The sequence below is a fragment of the Zosterops lateralis genome (assembly GCF_965231275.1).
Source record: "Zosterops lateralis genome assembly, chromosome: 13".
NCBI lineage: Eukaryota > Metazoa > Chordata > Aves > Passeriformes > Zosteropidae > Zosterops > Zosterops lateralis.
The window spans coordinates 20,106,314-20,128,825 of record NC_139773.1 but is presented as its reverse complement, the minus strand read 5'-3'; the positions used below and the strand labels follow the sequence as shown (position 1 = coordinate 20,128,825).

The following is a 22,512-nucleotide window of genomic DNA, read 5'->3' as shown; positions in this document are numbered from 1 at the left end:
CCCTCACACCAAACCCTGACTTTGGGATCTCTCTCTCCTCACACCAAACCCTGACTTTGGGATCTGTGTCCCTCACACCAAACCCTGACTTTGGGATCTCTCTCTCCTCACACCAAACCCTGACTTTGGGATCTCTCTCTCCTCACACCAAACCCTGACTTTGGGATCTCTCTCTCCTCACACCAAACCCTGACTTTGGGATCTCTCTCTCCTCACACCAAACCCTGACTTTGGGATCTCTGTCCCCTCACACCAAACCCTGACTGTGGGATCTCTGTCCCCTCACAGCCTGGCAGTGTCCCAGGCCAGGGTGGCCATTTGGGCAGTGACTGTGAAGCGTTTCCCGGCGCACAGCCCGGTGTGCCAGCGGCAGGTTTTAACGCCCTTTAGCGCAGCTCTGTGGCGTTCCCCCGCCCCGCCCCGCCCCGGCCCCTCAGGGCAGGCGGCCCCCAGATCTCGCGAGAGCTGCGCGGGCTCCTCTCGCGAGAGGCGCAGGGGGCGAGAGGCGGGCGGCGGGCGGGGCGCCGCGGTGGCGGCTCGGCCGGTCGCTCCCTCAGGGCCCGGCGGCGGCGGCGGTTCGGCTGGTACCGGCTCCGGTACGGGCACCGGCACAGCCCTGCCGGCCACCGCCCGCTCCCCTCCAGCTCTTCCCTCCCGCCCTTCTCTCCCCCAGCTCCCTCAGAGCCTCTTCTCTTCCCTTCCCCACCTCCTCCCCACAGACCCTCCATTCCCCCCCCACTCATTCCCTTATCCCCCCTCAGGATTCTCCCTTCCCCTCACACCCTCTGCACCCTCAGGGCTCCCCTGACCGCCTTTCCCCGCTCCTCCTGCCCCCCCTGCACTCGGCCTGCCCCATGGTGGGGTTCGGGGCGAACCGCCGTGGCGGCCGCCTGCCCTCGCTGGTGCTGGTGGCGCTGCTGGCCGTGATCGCCGTGCTGGCCTTCCACTGCTGGAACGCGGCGTCGCGGCAGGCGCTGCTGCGGGAGGAGCTGGCCGAGCTGCAGAGCCAGGCCCAGCGCACCGAGGTGGCGCGGGGCCGCCTGGAGCGCCGCAACTCCGACCTGCTGGGCAAGGTGGACTCGCACAGGAAGCAGCTGGAGCAGAAGGAGGCGGACTACAGCCACCTGAGCAGCCAGCTGCAGGCCAGGGACGGGCAGGTGAAGAGGTGCGAGGACGGCAAGGTAAGGGCGGGGAGAAGGGGAGATCCCGGTGCTCAGCCCGGAGCAATGTCAGTCCTCGCCTGCCCAAGGTGTCCCCGCAGCCTCTGCAGGCCCAGGAGTGAATCAAGGCCCCGAGGCTCAGGTTTGGTGCTGCTGGGACAATCACAGCGCTCTCTGCTTTCTAAAAACGTCCCCCAAAAAGAGCTGGAGATGTCCGGTGTGTGTGTGTGTGTATGTGAACAATGAAAATCCCCAGAGATCGCTCGTCTCCAGACGGCTGTTTCGAATTTACTTATTGTTTTTTAGCTTTCTGTCTCTGCTGAGAGTGTTTGATCTTTTAATTCAAGAAACCAGACGCAGCCGTAAAACAACAGTTTCAAGGGAAATGAAACCAGTGTGGTGTTCAGCATCACCCTGAGCTTTCCTCTTTGAATGCCTGGTACAGCAAACTCTGATTTTTATGCTGCCAGCGTGTACTTTAAGGAAAAAAAAAACCCCAAACAACCCTGCTGCTGGCTAACGTGTCATTTCCCTTGGCTTGGAGAAGCCACGCTCATTGGAAATTCAGCTGGCCCTTTCAGTGGGGGTGGCCCGGGGGTTTCTTTTGTGGTGCAGGATGAGCGAATGGCTCAACTTTCACTGTTCTGCTTTCATAACCGCCCCGAAGTGGGGAGTTGAGCACACGGGTCCTGCCCGGGGCACAAGGGGGGTGTATTTGCATGCAGGTCATTGTTCTGCTCACTGAGCACTGCTCTCACTGTGGGATTTATGGAAATGTCACACTCTCCGGGGTTACTGCTGGCTACCTTTGTTTTTCTGGCCCTTTCTTATTGCACTGTGGATCAGCAGCCTCAGAAAATACATTAAATTGTCTCAGAAAAAGCTGAATATGTACATTTTACATTCCAGAGTAAGACTCCCTCAAACTGATTAAGTTTATATTAATGTTTGAAGCATTAAAATGACACCCTTTGTGTTCAGCAAACAGATTTTAAACTTCTATCTTTCCTTAGATTGCAACAAACAGATTTTAAACTTCTATCTTTCCTCAGATTGCAATAAAAATTCCAGTTGGGTATGACATGGACTCCACGATCTTAAAGGTGTTTTCCAGCCTCAGTGATTCTAAAGCAGTTGAGGTTTAGCCAAAATCCTTCCCTTTCTGTCTGCAAAAGGGCAATCAGTTTATTTGGGGTGTTAGTTTTGCTGGCTGTGGGTGTAAAATCCCCTGGCAGGACTCAGGGGAGCTGCCAGGCATTGCTCAGGAGGGATTTTCTCCTTTTTTTCCTCCCATGTAAGCTGCTGTCTTTTCTCAGCGGCAACATTGTTTATTTTTTTTTTCCTAGCGCCTTTTAAGTGACTTTATTTATGGGCTGTTACTTCTCTGAGAATAGAGAATAAAGCTTTGTTTTAGAGAAAGTGTCACAAGGAAACAGTAGTAGATATAAAGTGTCTGACCAAGAAAAGAAATTGCTGTAAAAGATAATTTTTTTCCTCTCAAAACAGAATTTGCCAAGTCTGTGTGCCCAAGCTGCTCATTACCTTTGATCTTAGTCAATTTGTGAAATGCAGGAGCTGAAACAAAACCCCACCATTGGTATTGAGTGATCACAATAAATTCAGGCTCATTTTAAGGAAAACTCGTTTGAAGATTCTCAGTGCCAGTTCTGCTTTGTGCTCCTTTGTCCTCAGCTGAGGTTCTTTGCCTCATGGTCACATAAATCAAGTGCTGAGGCAACTCCAGTTTGTGCAGCAGCTTCCTCTTGGCTCAGGATTTCTGGAGCCAAGGGCAAACCCTGGGCTCTGCCCTCTGTCCCCTGTGTGTGCAATGAGCCTGGCACTGCACCAGGCTGTTGTTTGCTCTTGGGAGCAAACATGGGAGTGTGACCAGTGTCTTGTGTTCAAAAAGAAGCAGAAAAACCATGAATTCTGGGGAATTCTCCTCCCCTGTGGTGAGCTCCTGGGGGTCTGTGGCACCTTGGAGCAAACAAGGAGTTCTCCCATGTAAGAGAGGCAGGCAGGGGTAATGCCTGCCCTGGATTTTGGGCAGGTGCTGTCTGCACCTGCAGCATCATCTTTCTGAGTGTTCCGTGGGGTTTATTGCAGGTTTCTGTTGGGTTTTGGGGTTTTCCCAGGGTTTTGTGGCTCTGTTTGTGATGAGCCCAGGGAAATGTGGGACTGGCAGGAGCTCCAGTGTGCAGGGAACACTCATTCCACACCTGCTGCTGCCCGTGCCAGGTGTGCAACACTGCCCTGCCCTCACCTGCTGCCCAGAAATGCTGGGGATGGAGCTGCTCAGTCAAACACCCCCAGCAGCAGCAGCTGCCTCTGTTCTCTGTTGCCAAAACTTGGGAGCTCCCCGGTTTGCAGAGCTGCAGAGTGACAGCAGCAACGTGGAGCTGTTACATGGCAAGATTCACAACTCACACAGCACTGGAGGGTTGCCACATGACCATGCAAAGGATTTCTGGAGGGTTTTTTTCCTGTGAAGGCTCATTTGGATACAGAGGGTTTGTCTTCTCCCTCCCAAGTGCCTGGAAAGGTGCTGAGGAGCCCCTGAGAGCTCAGCAACACAAACAGCTCTGGACCAAAGGAGGATGGGCCAGGAAGAGCTGGACCTGTGCCATGCTCACCGATTGTGGGATTTGCATATGTAGGTGGAACAGATCCCATGAATCATAAAAAAGCTCCCTCCTTTTCTGTCCCTCAGATGAGGGACGTTTGCTGTCAGCTGAGCTGGTTTGGGTGTAAATTCTGTCACTTCACTCTGAAGCTCAGACTCACCAAAAGGAAAAGAGTGTGTGATAAAAGTGCTGCACGTTCCCATGCAGCTCCTGCTGGCAGAGCCCTCCCCCTGCCAGGCACAAGGGGATGGGGTGAGCAGGAACCAGTGGGAAGGGAATTCTCACAGATGAGAGTCTGAAAACAGACCTGCTGCTTCCCAGGATCTCCTTTGTTCACGGATTTATTGGGTCCTGGGAAACCACTGCATTAGCCTGGGAGACAGGAAAATGGGATTATTGCCTGTGCTTTTGCAGAAGGGGGGGAGATACTTATTCATTAACACAACAAATCACTGGGTGGAGAGGTTTGGTGGTGACTTGTGTCTTCTGCTTCCCTGGGTGTCCCCTTCCCTGGGTGTCCCCTTCCCTGGGTGTCCCCACTGCAGGGCCAGTGGTGCTTTTTGAGCTCTGCAGGTCCTGCCCAGGCCAGCCCTGACGGGGTCTTGCTTTGTGCACCCTGTAATGGGGCCTTGAATGCCTCAGTGGGCAGAGCTCAAGGGAAATGGGCTCTGATGTGCCAGGAGGCTCCCTGAGTGTCCCTGTGGGGAGTAATTTTGTCCCTCTTTCAGTGCTCAGAGGGCTCAGGTTACCTAAAGATCACATTCCTGCTGGAATTAATAAATGCTGACAGATTAACTGTGGAGTTGGACTTTTCAGTTTCGTTCCAGGATTTGAAGGAAATACGTTCAAAGCCATTTGGTTTAATTTACTATTTTTTCTGCTCTGTCACTAATTTTCCAGTTCTGCTTGCTTTCTTTTTTTTGGGACAAGCCTTGTGAAGCAGCACTGTGTCCTGTCATAAGGTGGGAGCTTTGGTGGTGACTTTCCAGGCCCTGGAACCCTCTTGGCTCTTGTTTTGGGCATGGATCAGGACTTGCCTGCACTGGGGCACCCTGCAGGGACAGCCAGGATCCTGCAGTGCCCTGCAGGCAGGACAGAGGCTGGCACAGACACTCTGCTGCCCAAGGCAGCTCTGCCGTGTGCCCAGAGCTGTCAGATGCGTGTTCTGTGTGCTCTGTGTGCTGCAGAAATGCACCATCTCTGCAGTTCCTGCACGGCTGCAGCCCCAAGGCAGCAGTGCCTGATCCGACCCACACGGGACAGATTGAGCAGCCTGCTCAGAGTGCCTCCTGAAACAGCAAAACCACAGTGGGAAATACATTTACAGAAGGAATAATTTGGTAAAAGGGAAGGCACAGTGCAGGGAGGAAGCCCTAAGGGCAGGGCAGATGTGTTTGGGGTTTGTGACAGGAAATGGAGGGGACAGACACAGACACTCGGGGGCTGTGGGGGAACTGGGGCAGCCCCTGTGCCCAGGTGTGTCCCCGTGTGTGTCCTGGCTGTGCTGGCACTGCAGTGTGCTGCTCCCAGAGGTGATGCTGCCCTTGGCACAGCCTGCCAGCCCTGCTCAGCACCTTCCTGCACTCACCCTTTGTGTCACTGCAGGAAAACAGCCACAGCACCCGCGGTGCCTGAGGGCAGCCAGGGATTTTTACCCCCTTTCTCAGGATATTCCACACAGGGATCTTTCTCTTTGTTCCCTTTGTTTATGTAGTGACAGAACAAAGCATCTTTACTTCAGGATCTTGTGTATGTTCATTTCTTACTTATTATAACTATTTTTTTTCCTTACTAAAAATGCCAAATTAAAAGCTGTTGTAGTTTACTGGTGTGAGATTCCCTCTCAAAATAAAATGTATTAGGTTGTTAGATAGAACACATAAAATATCTATTTAAATATAACAATTCTATTATATCATATACCTTAGGTAACAATTGGGTTTGCTGTTGATACTGTGATTATTTTTATCCACCTGTGCTTTGACATTGACTGTTCACTGTCCTTCTTGCAGTATTAGGATGCAGCATGTTTATTTTAGTCCAGTCTACTTTTTTTTTTTTTTTTATATAAATACATTCTGGTATTAAAATGTAAGCCTTTGTTAGCAAAGCCTGAACACAGTGTTTGGTTTGGTGATGTCACTTACAATCACTAAACACACATTTCTTAGATCGACAGGAAATTTGTGCATGTCACTCCCATAATCCTGTCCGTGCCTTGGCTTTACCAAGCAAACAGACACACCTGAGTCTTCACAGCCAAACCTGCTGGTCACCTCTATTTATCCAACCTTTTCTTCCTTCCAGATGAAGCTGCAGAGCAACATCTCCTATCAGATGGCAGACATACACCGGCTAAAGGGTGAGGGATTTGTGGCCAAACCCCTTTGGCAGCCTGAAGTTGTGCATTTTAACTGCTCAGGTGCTGCAGAATGCAGATTAAATGAAGGATCTGGTGATGCTGGGACAGCTCATAATGTGAAATCTCGTTGTGTTTGTTAGCTCTGGGGTGGGTGAGTGCAGAGCTGGCTCTCACTTGTCTGCAGAAAGGATGTGTGTTCTGGCACTGCTGAGTTACAGGACAGTAGAGTCATTTTCATGGCCACATACACAGTTTAGCAGAGTTTGATCAGAAACACTGTGCTGGTGGTGCTGGGTTAGAAAAGGTCCAGGACACATCTCTGAAGTTCTGTACAGACACAATTATAACCCCTGTGGTGTTGCTGTATTCAAAACACTTCAGAGTGATCGGATGTGAACATGCCTGCACACAGCACACATGGATTCCTCTATCCGTGTAGCTGCAGCCTAAAAGAGTAGGAGCTTCATTATCTGTAGCCTGAGGAGCAGGGAGAACCTCCAGAGCAGCTGTGGAGACAGGAAATTCATGTTGGCTTTGTGGATGGTGGGAAGGTGCCTCCTTTTGTACACTCACTGCAGACAGGCAGAGTTTGAGCATCCTGCCTGGAGTAACCTGGCAGCAGTTCCACCTTACTCACAGTGACAGAACCGTTCAGGAAATTGTGGAGATTCCCAACAGATAAGTGCAATAGCATTGTGCAAGGCTCCTGAATGCAAAGGTGCAGGAACATTGAGGGAGACTGGCAGAGTATCAGAAGAATTTGTCTCTAATTCATGCTGCCATCTGGCATACACGAGTAAAGCGGCATCTTCTTCAAACTGCCTTAAGAATCTTTAAAGTGTGTCTAGACATGAAGCTTGAGCAATTTCTCACTTACTTAGCAATATTGGAAATTGTATCTGCCAGGGGGCATTTTTCCTTGTCTTTCTGTGTTCACGTTGGTTTTGTTTTTTGGCCCAGAGCAACTGGCAGAGCTGCGGCAGGAGTTCATCCGCCAGGAGGATCAGCTGCACGAGTACAAGAAGAACAACACATACCTGACAAGGAGGCTGGAGTATGACAGGTATGTCCTCAGCAGTGTTGGGAGCTGCAGTTTGGTGTGTGTGAGGGGAACCTGCATTTACTAAAAACTGCTAATTAATCTCATGTCTGCTAATCCTCAAACACGAGTGCACTCACTTGGCGATGCACCTGAGCTGACTGTTTGACTCTCAGGTTCTTTGTGGTGTTGTAGTCCTTCCCCCAAGGTGAGATAGGAGCTGAGGAGGATCTTGTCTGAGTGGAATTGTTCTGCATTTTTAAGTCAATGTATTTTTTATAACATGGAGATTTAGTTCACTAACACATGAAGGAGTGTAAAGGACACGGCACTTTGTCACCAGCCTTGTGAATTGCTGCCTTTCTAACAGTGTAGTTTCGTTTGTTTTGGCTGAAGCTGAAAGCTCCTTGTGTAGATTGAAATTTTAAGTTGACTTCAGCCCTTTAAACTGATGATAGAGCAGCAGAGAGAGCAAACAGCTCAAAAGCTCAAAACCTTCCTGCAGCTTTGAGAAGTGAGGAAGGCTTAACTCTTGAGAAAGTGTTTGTAACTTTGACACACATGAGGTGTTTCTGTGCTGTGCTGAGCGTTGGTGGGACACAGGAGTTTTGGTGGCTGGGCTGATGTCCTGCCTTGCTGGGGAAGTTGGGGCACCTGGCTGTGTATTCAGATCCTGTTATTTGAGTGGGGAGCAGTAACTGATAGTGGCACTGGTGCACCTTCTCTGTTGACAGCCAGGAGGGACACGTTGCTTTCCCAGTGGAATTAATATTTGCAGACAGATTAACTGTGGAGCTTGACCTTTTGGTTGCATTCCAGCTTCTGGAGGAAGTATATTTGAGGCCATTCTCTTTATTTTAGTGGTTTTTTTCGGCTCTGTGCCTATTTCTTTCCAGCTCTCCTTTCTTACTGTGTTCAGTCCATTCCAGGCTGCTTGGACAGATTATTCCAGTTATATCTCAGGTCTGATTTTTTGTGCTGCTTCATATTTTCCCCTTATTTTACTTGTGGGAGAGCAGATCCAGCAAATGAAGTGTAACTAATGGTGTGTTTCTCCTCAAGCCTGCAGTGTGGGCAGCAGATCAAGGAAATGAGACTGCAGCATGAAGAGACCATCAAGAAATTAATGGACCAAATTGCACGGGAACAAAAGGTAGTGCCAAGAAAGTTTGTGTTGAATGGGAAGAGCCCAAAGGCTGCTCTTTGCTCAGAGGTGTGGAGGCCTGGGACACTTCTTCCCTGTGTTCAGTGTCCCCCTGAGCAGCCCTAAGTGGGTGTTAGGGTAAGAAATCTGCCTGCTGTCTCACCCAGTGGGATGAGCTGGAAGCTGAGGCCACATTCCTTGCTCTGCTCCAGCCTTCCTCCATGATGTCACTGCTGAGGATTTCAGTTGTTGCCCTGTAGGGTGGATATCACTGTTCAGCTCTCCAGGGTGGCATCTGTGTCCTCACAGCCTTCCCCAGGTTATTGCAGAGGGAGCCGAGCTCTGCCCAGGCCTCCAGGTGCTAATGTGATGCAAATTGTGATGGTGCTGGAATGGTATCAAGGGTGTGATTACATCAAACAGGCTGCCAGTGGAATTTGGGCCTCTTTCCTCAAACAGATGCTTAAAATTCTGTTTCCTTACTTCATCTATAAACATCTCAAATAATAGGGCAGACTGAGAGAAGTTTGTCACATCTTCTCTCACAGTCTAGAATTGTTTTGAGGCTGATGTTACCTTAACCTGTTTTTGTTGTCTTCACACCTGTGTATGGCAGTAGAAATGTCCTGCAGCTTGTGCTGTGTCGAACATTTTCTGTCCAGTTGTGTTTCCAGATCCCCAGGGCCCAGCTTTGTGCACAGGGCTCTGCTCTTTGCTTTGGTGATCCCTGAATTCATAAATGCAATTTTGCTGACCCAAAGTAACCCTTGAATTTGAGGATGTTTATTTTGTAATTCCCAGGGAAGTGTTTCATGTTGTCTCTTTGTTTGTTCTAACAGGCCACACAAAAAATTCAGTCCAGTAAAGACACTGCAGTGAGCCCCAGCAATGGTGGCCAGGCTGTGCCCGAGGCTGTGGCAGAGGGGGAAGATAAAGACACAGTGAAGAACGAGGAGCCTTCAGAACATGCTGCAGATGGCAAAGGTATTTCCATTTTTGGGTGTTTGTGATGGAGAATGGGCCAGTTGTGTTGCATCCTTTGCCAGCCCCCAGACTGTGCATTTCTCTGAAGCAGAAGAAGGAATTGTTTGGCTCAGATACACTGATTAGCTGCACTGATTGTTCTAAGTTAGAGCCTTCCACAAGAGGGAAATTCACACTGAAGGGTTAGTAAGGCAGAATATCCTTTTCTTGTCTTGCAGAGAAAATCAAAGCAGGAGGAGATGCAGGCATGCCTGAAATAGAAGATAATGACCCTGCTAAAGCTGAAGATACTCCCACTGGTTAGGAGAAATACTCTTCATTCTTTCACATTTGGGTCTTGGTGGTGTAGATGTTGTGTGTGAACACCATGTGGTTCACACTGAGTGCAGACTTTTAAAATCTCTCTGTGGTAATAAAATTCTAGTGGGATGTAAAATCAGATCATTTCTACTGTGCCTTAGCGGTTTGAATTCTCAAAATGGAATGAGTTGGATAATGCCCCATCTGAAATCTTACCTTTTATATTTTCATTAAGGAAATTATAAAAAAAATGGGAGTTTACAGGATTGTTAGAGCAAGACCAGCTAAACAGTGTGGTTTTTTTCATGTTAATGCTTTTGTCCCTGTGTTCTGTTTTAGCTTTAAAGAAGCCAATTATTTCAGCTCCTAAAAGTGAAGGTCATCTTCCAACTGAACAGCCCCATGCTCCCAACCTGGCACCAGGTAAAATTCCTGTCAGCAGGTGATGAGGCAGTAATTTAGTTACCAGAAGAAAACCAGGGATAAATTTCTGCAGGATCCAAGGCTGTATTTTTACCTGGCTGTGACACTTGGGCTGCTGTTGTATGGTGTCTTCTTGTACCATCCACATTGATAATTTCTGAGCCTTTTGACCAATCACAGCTAAATTTGAGTTAGAAATTTTAAAGATAAGTGCTTCAAGATTCCTCCAGTGGACAGAGTAATTAAAATGAGTGTTCCTCCTTAGGGTACTAATTAAGCTGCACCACCCCCTCAGGGGCTGGTTGTTGGTCTCTTGGTAGCCACAATCAGATAAACCAACATTTCTATCCCTGCTCAGGGTCCTCCTGTCCCTGGGAACAGCTCATTGAGGGTGCCACAGGGAAGGTTCAGGATGTGAGAAATCAAAGCCCTGCAGTGAAAGGGTTTGGAGGAATTGCAGTTAGCAGAGAGGCAAACCCAAAGAAAATAAACTCTGTGCTTGCAGCTGAAGTCACTTTAAGGCCAGAGAATATCAGGTTCTGCCTGCACTGCAGGTGGCTTGTTCCAGTCCTGTCCTGCTGAAATTCTCAGTGTAACTTCTCATTTGAACCTTGTAGGTTTGCCCAGTGACAGTGATGGAAACCCTGACATTGCCAAGCAGATCCCTCCAAATCCTCTCCAGCACTTGAACTTTGAAGAAAATGTTGAAGCCCAGAAAGACCAAAGAATTGAGCCAGAGCAGATAAAAATCCCAAAGAGCCGAGTTAGCGACTTGCAGAAGATTAAGCAAAGTAAGTTGGCCAATATCACACACTTGAGTATATTAGAAAAATCCCTTCTTCTTTTACCTGTGTAAGTGGCTGGCTGGGAAACAGGGACCATTGCAGAGGGTGGCTGTGGAGAGGGAGCCTGAGAAGGAATATGATGTGTTCCTGGGTAAAATGTAGGCTTTAATGTGTTATTTTTCACATGTACATTCAGTTCTTTTAAAGAATTATTTCCATGTCAGAATTCAAGATGTTTTTGGAAATGAGTGCACAGTTAAATTGGTTAAGTCAGAACTTTGATACATGCAGGATGCTGAGTTTCTCATTTTATTACTGGACTTGAATACACTTTTTGGACAATACTGTAACAATTCAGCCAAAACTGAGAAAACTCTGGTTGTTTTAATATCACTCGTGGAACTTTGTGATGGAGCAGGGACAAGTGTCTTACAAATTGTCACAGAACCTGGGCAGGCCTGGCTTCCACTCTGAGTATTCTGAGGTGTGCAAGGCTTGTTATTTTATCAAAGCAGCTCTGGAAGAAACTTCTGGAGTGAGAAAGCTTATTTCACTTGTTGGGTTGGTTAATGGATTGTCTCTCTTCCCTGGACACAGATTAAATGATGGGAGATAGTTGTGTAGGCAGGAGCTGGGAAGGAATTGTCTCCAATGCAGGCTGTGAGGGGATACCTGAGAGTCAGGAATTGTCCCCAGTTTGTCTCTTCTCTTTGCTCCTTCAGATGTGGAATAACTTTAATTGTAGGTTTGAATGGTGCAGTGTGGGAGAGACTTTATCACAAAGGGAATTATCTAATCCAAGTTTGTGTAAGGTTCTGTCCTGGTGGTCAGGGGCAAATTCCCCCCTGATATGGAGGAGCCTGGCCCTGTCCCAGCTCTGTCCCAGCCCTGTCCCAGATCTGGAGCTCCCACCGTGGGCAGTGTCTGGCTGGGTGTTGGTGACTGAGCTTTGGGGCAGAAGGTGCAGAGTGGGACTGTTCAGCTTGGAGGAGAGAAGAGTCTGGGGAGGACCTTAGAGTCCCTAAAGGGGCTCTGGGAGAGCTGGAGAGGGACTGGGGACAAGGGCTGGAGGGACAGGACACAGGGAATGGCTTCCCAGTGCCAGAGGGGAGGGATGGATGGGATTTTGGGCAGGAATTGTTCCCTGGCAGGGTGGGCAGGCCCTGGCACAGCTGTGGCTACCCCTGGATCCCTGGAATGGACACTGGGGCCTGGAGCAGCCTGGGACAGTGGGAATGTCTCTGCAGGAGGGCACTGGAGGGGCTCACCAGACTGACTGTGCTCCCTGAGCTCAGTCTGTAGCTTTTGTGGGCCTGCTGCATTTCCTGGGATCTCTTCATCCACTTTAACCTTTCCTTCTGTCACCTTCAATTCCTTCAGTGCTTGTTTGTCACAGTTTCTCTGGTGTCCAGGGGCTGGTTGTGCTGGGAGTTGGATACAGGCCCTTGTCTTTCTTCCATGGCTCAGTTTGGGTTTAACATGTGCAAATCCCACTGTCCTACCTGGGTTTGGTATGTAATGCAGGGTCAAAAATACCAACAGCATCACTCAATTAGACATGAACAGGCAATGAATAATGTATGGAACTTTGGATTTCCAAACAGATCATGGGGCTTTTTCCTGCTTTTTCAATGAAAATATCTGAAACTGGTGCTCCTGGATGTTTGAGCAGTGCTAGGTGTGATTCTGCTGCTTTTCCCCCTACAGAGAAGCAGAATGGTCCTGCTCCTGTCCTGGTTTTTATATAGTCATTGTTTTAGGGAATAATTTCACTTTTACATCTGTCCATTTTTAATCCCCATGTTGAAATCATTCTCCAGTTTTACTTCTCCATTAGTTGCTTGCACTGGGAATCACCACCTGCTCTGGCAGCCTTGGTGGAATTGTATCACACTTTAATCCCACTTTTTTCCATTTATACACAATCTTCCAGGCCAGTGACCTCTGCAGAGTCAGAGCTGCTTCCCTGAAGCACTGGACTGGAAGAGATCTCCCTGTATCCCATTAAACCCCAGCTCTGAGCTGACATCACACCAGTAATCTCTCACCCTGTGCCTGGGTCATTGCTCATCCCATATTTCCAGACAATTCCTGTTTTTCTTGTGTGTTGTTCCAGGATCTGAAACCATTCTTAATTTTTTTTGTTGGGAGGTGAAAATACTGGATTTGGGGCACGTTGACCAGTGTTAAAGCTTACTAGGAAAGCAGAGTGTGAAGGCAGCTGGATGAGTTTCCAAGCTGAGGTGAGGGCTGGGCACCCCCTGCAGGCACTGCCGGGACCAGGGCAGCCCTGTGGAATGCCAGGCCTCAGGAAGATGGATACCAACCCTTCCTCTTGTGCTTTTTGGGAAATCTTGTGCTGGTGCCTGTGGGCAGTCCAGGGTGGAGCTGTTTGGGGCCTCACTGCAGCCCTTGCCCCTGGGGAGAGCAGTGTGGGACAGTCACAATGTCACCTGCAGAGGTGTTCCACAGGCCTTGTTCAACCCCTGCCCCAGCCCTCTCCCTTCTCCCCCCTTTCTCTCCAGCTGGATCTACCACAGACCCCCAGTGCCTCCACCTGTGATCTGCTCTCATGTAGGACCCCCCTGTTTCTTTCCTCTCTGCTGCTGACTCACTCCTTTCCTACTCCACAGGCCGGTTCTTTGATGAGAATGAATCCCCTGTGGACCCACAGCAGGGTTCTAAACTGGCAGATTATAATGGGGATGATGGGAACGTGGGTGAGTATGAGGCAGACAAACAGGCTGAGCTGGCTTACAATGAGGAAGAGGATGGTGATGGTGGAGAAGAAGACGTCCAAGGTGAGCTTGGGCCTTACCTCCATCCCATTGTGATAAATCCATGCTGAGTTACTTGTTGAATTTGTGTAAAGCTTCTCTGCTTTAGCTGATCACAAATTGATCTCAGACAGAACAAAAAAGCTTGAAATTTGGTCTCACTCTCTGTGGGAACAGCAGTGATGCTACAGTCTTGAGTGAGAGGGTTTTGGCACCTTGCTGCTATAGTTCTGCTAGGAAAAGCAAGATCCTAAATTCCAGATGTGGTTATACCCAAATCCCCAGCTCTGGCCCCTGGCTGGGAGGGCTTTGGGCCTTGACATTGCTAAATTGTCAAATAGAGGAATGAAGTGGTTCAACTCCTGCTCTTGTCACACCTGCCTGGATGGAGCCTGGTGTGCAGGGAGGCCTCAGGTGGTGATTCCAGGTGTCACTTTTGTGCATCATACACAGATTCAACAGGCTTGTGGTGCTGTGCTAACCCACTCTGGAGCTGCTGAGCCAGTGCTGCCTAACACTTGTGTGTGCATGGCCCTTCCCTGTCCTGCATGTGCCTCCTGCATTGCTTCCTCCTGCTCTGCCTGCTTTGTCTGCCTTCTCCATCCAGCTCTTGGGGGATATTTGTGACAGGCCTGCATGTCTGTAGGGCGAGAATGTTGGGTAGGCATAGAGAGTATTCCCAGTTAAATGGAAGTGTGAAATAAAGAGGGAAAAAAAATAGGAAATGGGGCAAAAATCCTACAGGCCCCCTGATTTTGACTCTCATAAGTTATGTAAGTTTTTAGCTGGAGGTGTTTCAGGCACTGTAATTAATTGGCATCTAAGCAAAATGAATGGGCAAAGGCAGTAAAAAAGCAGCTGACTGTGTGAGCATGCAGCTAAGTGCAGTATCAGCAGCCTGGGCTGGGCTGGCAGTTCAAAACTTGTGCACAAGTGAAAGAATAGGATGGACCAGAACCTGTGGTGATTAACTGACTTACTGATGAACTGCAGTGCCTGCTGCTCCAGCTGCAGCCTGTTCTGTGCCCCCTGTCTCAGAACTCACAGGGGTTTGTGTGTCACACCCTGGGCTGGCAGTGCTCACCCAGGCTGGCACAAAGGCTCAGGGGGATGCAGAGCAGCCTGGCCCAGCAGCAAGTGTCCCTTTCTGTCCATGCTGGGGAGCCCTGATGGTGCTGGGCTGTTGTGGGCAGGGAGTGCAGGGTGTCTTGTGTGTCCCTGAGCCTTGCACGTCCTGTGGGTGTGGGTTTCATGGTTCAGCCCCCTTCCCCTAAGTCAGCAGAGGGTCCTGCCCAGCTCCTCACTGCAGCAGTTCTTACCTGGGCTTCAGGATGCAACTCTGGAAGTTGTGGCTGTGGCCGAGTCTGTGCTGGCTGGTGCCATCTGCCTGGCTCAGCCCGTGTGCTCTGGACAGACTTGCTGTGGAGAAATGTTCCAATATCCAACCTGACCCTCCCCTGGCACAGCTAGAGGCCCTTTCCTCTTGTCCTGTCACTTGTTCCTGGCAGCAGAGCCAGACCATGGGTGGCTGCCACTCAGTGCAGGGATGCAGGGCCCTGTCCCCAGCCCACACAGCTCTCTGTGCTGCTCCATTGTGTGAGTACCTGGCTGTGGGGCCTTCACAGGGGAGCTGCTGGCTCAGGCAGCAGGGCTGCATTCCCCTGGCCATTCATTCCCACCTTGGGAAAGGCTGGGTGTGGAACAGCTCTGAGGGATGGGAAAGTGTTAAACCCCAGACACTGGGCTTGTGTGACTTGCAGTGTGAGTGGTGTTTGTAAAAACAGAGCTCTGACTGACAGTGACCCCATAAAAGCATTTCCCTTCCAGGTGGGGTCCCTGCAAAGTCCCTGCTCTGGTGACTTGGAATTTGAACTTGGGGAAGATCCTTTTCCTGATGAGCCCCTCTTTGTCTCTGTATAGACAGACTGGATTAAGAGCTGGTAGTTAAGGTTAAAGGGTAACTTCTGGAAGCTTCTTCCTGAGGGATGGTCTGAGGACAGTGTTTTACTACCTCAAACCTCATTTCCCAGCCTTTGTTCTGTTGTTCCTTAATAACTTGTTGTGTTTGCTTGAGCTGTGATTTGAGTGTGGCCACTGGAGCTTCCAGGGGCAGTATTCCAGAAAAAGTGGCTGCTTCAGGCTTTATACTGATGTGTCTGCAGGGCAGGAGAGGGCAGAATGGGGGTTGAAGGGAGGGTGGTTATAATTGTTTATGGAGGGGAAAAAAGGAACAAGAATTTCTGTCTAGAAACTGTCAGGAAAACATCACCCGGCTCTGCATCAGGCTGAACAAAGCCTGTGGCATGTGCTACAAAGCCACTGGATTCCACATGGTTTCTCTTTTCTCTAGGAATGTGCAGGCTTTGACTGAAACTATCCAGGGGAAACACCCACTTTGGGGGATGTTCCTCGGGGCAGGGCAGGGCAGCACCAGCCTGAGTCCTTCCCTCAGGCACCTGCTGAAGGGCAAGGGGACGTTTGGAGGTGGAGCTTCTGAAATGTCTGTTAGTGGTGGCTGGATGGTGGCAGGGGGTGATTCCAGGGTGTCCAGGTGCTGTGGTGGCACTTTTTTACAGAACAAATAGGTGACTTCCAGCATTTTGCTGCTGGAGCAGCCCCTCAGGGCCCTGCCTGGCTCCTGGTGTGAAGGTGTGGAGAGCTCCAGGCAGCTCAGCAGCCACTGGGAGATGGGGGAGCTCACCTTGGGTTTCCTTTGCTGTCAACAAGAGTCTTTTCCTGATCTAAAGGAATAGCTCTGAGGTGCAGGAAAAGCTTTTTAGTTGGAACAAATGGAAGGTTTAGGGGTTTTCACTTTTTGAGGGAAGGATGCCCTGGGTGTGGAAGGGGTCCCAGTGACTTCCCTGTGCTGGTCCCTGAAGCTCCCACCCTCTGTGAAGCCTTATGGTGTCAGCTCTGGGCATGGGGCTTTCAGCAGGAGCTGAGTTTTAGTGGGGGAGTTTGCAAGCTTGCTAGGCAGTGTGAAAGCCCAGCAGCTGCAGTGTCTGAAGTCAGGCAGAGTGTGAGGTGAACTGGCCCTGCAGCCAGAGATCCCCTGGGGCAGTGACAGGGGGTCCTGTCCCTGCTGACTCCATCCTGTCACCAGCCTGCCCAGCTCGGGGCTGTGCCCTTCAGCAGCATGTCTGGGAACTATACTCTGATATTTTTTCAGTAATACCACATCAGATCTGATCTGAGGATTTTAACTTTAATCTAATTACCCTCTGTGATTGCAGATGACGAGGAGCGAGACCTGCAGAACGACCTGGGGGACTACGGCAAGTCCCGCCTCAGCGAGGGGGTCCTGTAGCCCCCCACGGAGCTCAGCCCAGGAGCCTGAGGTGCTGCACAGCTGGACCTGCTCTACTCCAGGGTTTCCCACTTCCAGGGAAGCTGAGGATCGAGTCCCAAGTGTGCTCAGCAGCAGGAGAGGACCCGCTCTGTACATATGTACATATCTGTACTGTTGCAGGTTGTATTAAACCCACATCTTTGCTGTTAGATGCAGCTGGTTACTCAGCCTGGTCCTTACCTGTAATAATCTCTACACTTAAACCCAAGTCTCTAAACACAGGCTGAACTGTTTCTGCCACGTAGAACACTTGGAACCTGGAGAACTTGTACAGTTTGTACCTGATGTAACAAAGCCACTGTGGAAAGCCATGCACAGCCAAGAACTCCTTTTCTACAGTCCCACCTGTGTGGCAGAGCTGCTGCTCCCGGGTGCTGGGGTTTGTACAGCAGTGACAATGGAATGTCAGAGGGACTGGATGGTTCAATAACTGCTCCTTCCTCACTGCAACCCAGCACCACATCAGCACCACTGAGCTCCTCTGCAGTGACCACATCTCCTAGCTAGAGCTGGAAATCTGTAGTAGGACTTGAATAATTTGATACATCCCAAAAAAGTTGTGCAACTAATAGCTCGATTTAAAGGATGATATAAATAATTTGCAGCCTGTAGGAAATCTTTGTGTTAAAGAGGGTAAGTGTGCCAGTGAGAGACACATCCCCTGCAGCTGTGCCAGCCCCTGGATGGAAGGAGCACCAGGTAAACACGCTGTGGGTGCTGCTGTCCCAGAGTGTCCATCCCAGCCCCAGCCTCTCCTGTTCATTTCCAGTTGGGTCCCTTGATCCTCAACACCCACCACATCCCCTGGTTTGGTTTTCTCCATCAGATCTGTGGGTCAGACCCTGTTCTGTATTCTGTGCTCAAGCACTTTCAGAACTGCTGGAGATGATTCCATTGAAGGGGATTGTCCCCCCTGCTCCCCCAAGGGCTCCTCTGGACACAGGTTGTGGGCCCTGATGAGGTGATTGAACTCCTCCCCGTGCTCTGGTGCTGGGCTGAAGTAATGGGTCAGGTTTGCTCCTTGCCAGCTCAGTAAACCTCTTAAATAAAGTTCAATGCTCGTACAACTAATGTTATGGGTTTTTAAGACAGTTTATTACTACTTTAAGTGTCAATGGCAAAAAAAATTCCCCCTCAGTTTCTGCATTTAAAAAGGGGAACTCCAGCTCAGCACTGTGTCCCTGTTCCAGCTGAACCCCACATTCTCCAAAGTAGTGCAGCAGCACCCAGCACAGCCTGGGGAGACCCCTAAATAAAGAGCTACTTGTGAAATTTTGAGATTAAACCATTCTGTACTCACAGCTTCAGCTGCTTTTCCCTTCGCTCCCTATCAACAGGATCATCCCTTTTGTGCTCCTGTGCTGAAGGTGGGTTGCTCCATGTTCTTCCTTCTTTGCCATGTTTTCTTTTTCTTTTATTTTTTTTCTCTCTATCAGAGTGATTACTGTGCCTCACCCTCGTGCAGCCACGACTGGAGTGTTGTGTTCAATTCTGGGCTCCACAGCTCGGGAAAGACAAAGGGCTGCTGCTGAGGGTCCAGGAAGATGATGAGGGTCCAGGAAGATGATGAGGGGCTGGAGCATCTCTCCAGGCAGGAGCTGTGGGTCGGGGGGCTCCCAGCTGCCCCTGCAGCACCACTCGGGCTGTGCTCTGAGCACGGCAGTGCCAGACCAGCTGGGGTTTGTTGTGGGAAGGCTGTTGTGTGCAGCCGGGGCCCGTTGCCATGGCAATGGCAGCACAGACAACGCTGACAGATCTCCAGCAGCTGCTTCCCCGAGCACCCGGCCAGGCTGGGAATCTCCAACCGGCTCTGGCATTCCAGGGGTACAGGAGAATCCAGCAGAGCCTCTTCCACCACGGCCCAGCCTGTTTTAACCAGCACAGCCATCCTGGTGTGAGGCTGCAGGTACAAATAAATCCCTTTGCCTTTCCAACAAGGAGCTGAGACTCCCTGCCCAGGCTGAGGGATGAGCCCAGGCAGTGTCAGAAATGCAGGCACCTCCACCCAACAGCCAGAGAAACAACTCCAGTTACTCCAGCCAGTCCCAGCTGCCCACTTTTGGAGGTTTTCAGCAAACAGACTCTGCCAAAGCTTTCCCAAAGTCACAAAAACAAAAGAATCACTGGTGAACCCATTTTAATTTCAAAATCAGGAAAACCAAACTGATGGGCAGGATCTTGCCAAATGGTCAAACCCAGTTCTGGATGAAACAAACCCCCACATTTTTCAGCATTTTAACAGCCACGAAGAACTGAAGGTACTTTGAAGTGACAAGAAACAAAGAGACATGAGATAATGGTTTGTGGATTTTATTAAATGTTATCATTTTACATTTTTATGTATGCAAACACAGGAACAGTGGGAAATCCAAAGCCTGCAGGACAGAAGAGCTTGTGAGTGAGTATTCTGCAGTAACACATACAGAAAGTACAAAAGGTTTTCTTCTCTATAAATCCATTTATTGCCCCTGTTTACAGTTTGCACACTGGATTGAACGATGCTGGTTCATGTGGTTCCATCTCTGAGGAAATTCTCTATCTGAAAACTTCCTCCTTTATCCCTATTAAGGAGAATTTCCACATGCCATAAATCTGTCAGCTGCAATCCCTGCTCCAGGAGGAGATAAACAGAGCTTTCCCTAACCTGGCACCCAAGTAGGGAACTTCCAGCTGAAGTAACCTGGTCCCCTTCCTTAAGGAGACTGACCAAAATACTTGACAGGATCAAAAGTCTTGCTGTGATGAACTAGAAAATGTGAGATTAGGCACTTTATAAGGAGGAGCAGTGCCCTGCTATTCCAGCTGGCTCCAGAACTGAGGAGACCAGATTTCTGTACTTAAATAAAACAGGAAAACAAACCCACAAAACCAACCGGGGCCATCTCTCCCTATTTATGAGACTGCAGTGGAATTTTCAAGCCAGCCAGAAACACAGTAATGATATTTATGCCTGTACTCCTTTATGCCAATATAGAAACCATAATACTCCAATTCCTCAAACCTATATGAAACCCTGTGTGGCCACACTGGGATTGCTGGGATGAATAATTTGCACTTCAACTTCCCAAAGCCGGGTTTGACTGCTGGTGGCTGCTCATTCCCATCCCTGGAGGAATGTTTAATGCCACTCTCCGGTGCTGCTCCGTGCCAGATCAAACACAAGGTTCACTCCCTGTGTTTCTGTGGGGACTGGGAGCAGATGAATCCCTGTTGCTGTCAGCTGGAGTGTCTGCAGTGAGAACAGCCAGATTGGCTCCCAGACGCCGGGGATGGAGGAGCAGCTTCTCTCCAGCTCTGCTCACCCAGCCAGTGGAGCTGCTTCCCTTCACAGAGGCAAGAGAAACACCAAACACTGCAAATGGGCAATAGCAAGATATAAACCCAAAGAATCCTGAATTTGCTGAGAAGTGCCGGATGCTGAAGTTAAACTGGGACTGGAATAAAGCCCACCCAGCCCTGAGCTGCAGATGCTGCAAACAGCTGCCCAAGACCCTGAACCTGCCCCACATCAGCTCTGCACAGTCAGGGAGCTCTGGAGGACATTGGATTGTGTGAGGTATAAACACAGAGCTAAGGGCTCTGCAAGGCTCAGGGGAAAGAGCTGAGAGGAAACCCTAAACCACGAGGAGGAGCAGTTTGAGGAGCAGCCAGGACCCCACTGAAGGCTCCGTGTGCTGGCACAGGGGTTTTACACTTCTCACACAGAGCTGAGGCTGTGCTGGGGTCCAGGGCAGTGCTCTGTGGGGAGCAGGGTACAGCAGGGGACCTTCGAACTCCTCCCTGCACAGCAACACCATCAGCAAGATGATTTTCCATATTCCCTTTCCTGCCAGTCCAGCCCTTTCTCCCTAATTCAGCACCAGGGAACACAAAAGCACTGTGAAAAACAAATTTTGATGTCCTGTTACACAGAAAAGGGCAGTTCCCGTTGCCATAAAGATCAGTTTGAACCCTGAGTCACACGTTTAATCTCTTCTCAGAGTGTTTTTTTGGCCGTGCTGGTGCTCACACAAATACCTGCTTGCTTTGAATCTTGCTGGATCATCTCCTCTGGCAGCTCCTTTCATTTTAATTACACGGCTTGAGAGAGTATTTCCACCCACCATTTCCCAAAACTCCCACTTTCTAAGTATCAGTGAATGTCCTTTTGGGGCAACAATGTGAGACATCACACAGTTATCCTGCAGTACGAGTTCCTCCTGAGGGACTGCCAAACCACCTTAACGAGGTTCTAACATGCCCAAACCAACCTTTTTCACAGCTGATCATTCACAAAATATTCACAGGAAATACTTGAATGCTCTAAAGGAATATGGTTCCCTGTTCTGAATGAGTTTCCACTGCCTTCCTGTGACCTCTTTTCTATGGTAAAATTATCTTTATAGTGTCTTCTGTTAGAGCCAGACCAGCAGAGTCCTGTGACAGAATCCTATAACAAATCTTGGCTTCAGAGCAGCAGATGTGCTTTTCTTTAACAAGCCAATACATATTTTGGGTGACTCGAGAGCCGGGACTTCTCTAATCTGATCCACGTTCCAAAGCTAAGCCGGGAATCAACAGGTACCAGGAAACACAACACCCCTGTAGGTTTCTGCACTAAATTAGAGGATGCCAGAGACTGCTGTAAAACCCTTCCATTCTGGGCAATCCATTGAGATTTATCCTGTCATGACACAGCTGAACCTGAGAGATTATTTCTGTTACAAACACTGGTAAGTAAAAGCGATCATCAGGAGGAAAATTATGATATCCAAGTTCAGTAGCATTGAAATGAGAAATGTAACCTCACACTACATCCTCCTATACTGCCAGACACGGCCAAGCTGCTCCATTAAACCCTTCAAATAGTACAACATGCGGCATCCTCAGCATTTCACACACAAAGAGGCCGCCTAGGAAAGAAACAAATAAAGAGAAAGCGGAAATAAAACTTCACACCAGACTCCACGGGCGACTGACTTGAAACAGCAACCGAAACCACCAGGCAGCACCGCCCGCCCTGCGCTGCGGGAATGGCACCGAGGGAGAGCCGGGGGTGCTCTGGGGCTGTGCTGCCCCTCCGTCTGTCTGTCTGTCCATCTGTCCGTCTGTCCGTCCTCCGGGAAAGGGCTGGGAGCCCCAGGAAAGGCCGGGGGCCCGGGGAAAGGGCCGAGAGCCGCCGAGCAGGGCAGGGAGCCCCAGGAACGGGCAAGAAGCCGTAGAGCAGGGCAAGGAGCCCTGGGAAAGGCCGGGAGCCCGGGGAAAGGGCCGGGAGCCGCCGAGCAGGGCCAAGAGCCCCGGGCAGGGCAGGGAACCTCGGGCAGGCCCAGGAGCCCCGGGCAGGGCCAAGAGCCCCGGGCAGGGCCAAGAGCCTCGGGCAGGGCCAAGAGCCCCGGGCAGGGCAGGGAGCCCCGGGCAGGGCCAGGAGCCCCAGGCAGGCCCAGGCCCGGGCCCGGAGCCGCTCCCGCCGCCCGCTCTCCCCCAGCCCCGCGCCCCGCTGGCGGTGCCCCCAGCGCTCCGCTCTGCCCTCACCTCCCTGCCCAGCACCGGGGCTGGGCGAGACCCCCGGAAAACACCGCTCACCAC

At 50.2% G+C, this 22,512-nt stretch overlaps 2 protein-coding genes across 3 annotated transcripts in view; both read left to right on the top strand.

Annotated features, from left to right (window-relative positions):
- The window catches only part of CTSH (cathepsin H), a 163,496-nt gene that overhangs the window by 122,827 nt on the left and 18,157 nt on the right, over positions 1 to 22,512 (top strand). The gene's annotated exons all lie outside the window — the stretch shown is intronic.
- On the top strand, positions 560 to 18,615 carry GOLM2 (golgi membrane protein 2). Of its 2 annotated transcripts, XM_083870887.1 has the most exons (10): positions 564 to 1,181; positions 6,092 to 6,146; positions 7,107 to 7,209; positions 8,248 to 8,338; positions 9,169 to 9,313; positions 9,532 to 9,612; positions 9,953 to 10,036; positions 10,654 to 10,827; positions 13,455 to 13,622; positions 16,832 to 18,611. In XM_083870887.1, exons 1-10 carry the CDS (start codon positions 855 to 857, stop codon positions 16,903 to 16,905), a joined length of 1,302 nt encoding a protein of 433 aa, XP_083727013.1. In that variant the 5' UTR covers positions 564 to 854; the 3' UTR covers positions 16,906 to 18,611. The 2 variants fall into 2 exon arrangements, with proteins under 2 accessions (XP_083727014.1, XP_083727013.1); XM_083870888.1 differs by lacking the exon at positions 13,455 to 13,622 and having other exon boundaries at positions 560 to 1,181; positions 16,832 to 18,615.

Excerpts from the sequence above, each read along its gene's own strand:
- GOLM2 (XM_083870887.1), top strand. The coding sequence starts at position 855 with ATGGTGGGGTTCGGGGCGAACCGCCGTGGCGGCCGCCTGCCCTCGCTG. Across the intron at positions 6,147-7,106 it reads AGACATACACCGGCTAAAGG|AGCAACTGGCAGAGCTGCGG; the intron begins GTGAGGGATTTG and ends TTTTTGGCCCAG. Across the intron at positions 8,339-9,168 it reads AAATTGCACGGGAACAAAAG|GCCACACAAAAAATTCAGTC; the intron begins GTAGTGCCAAGA and ends TTGTTCTAACAG.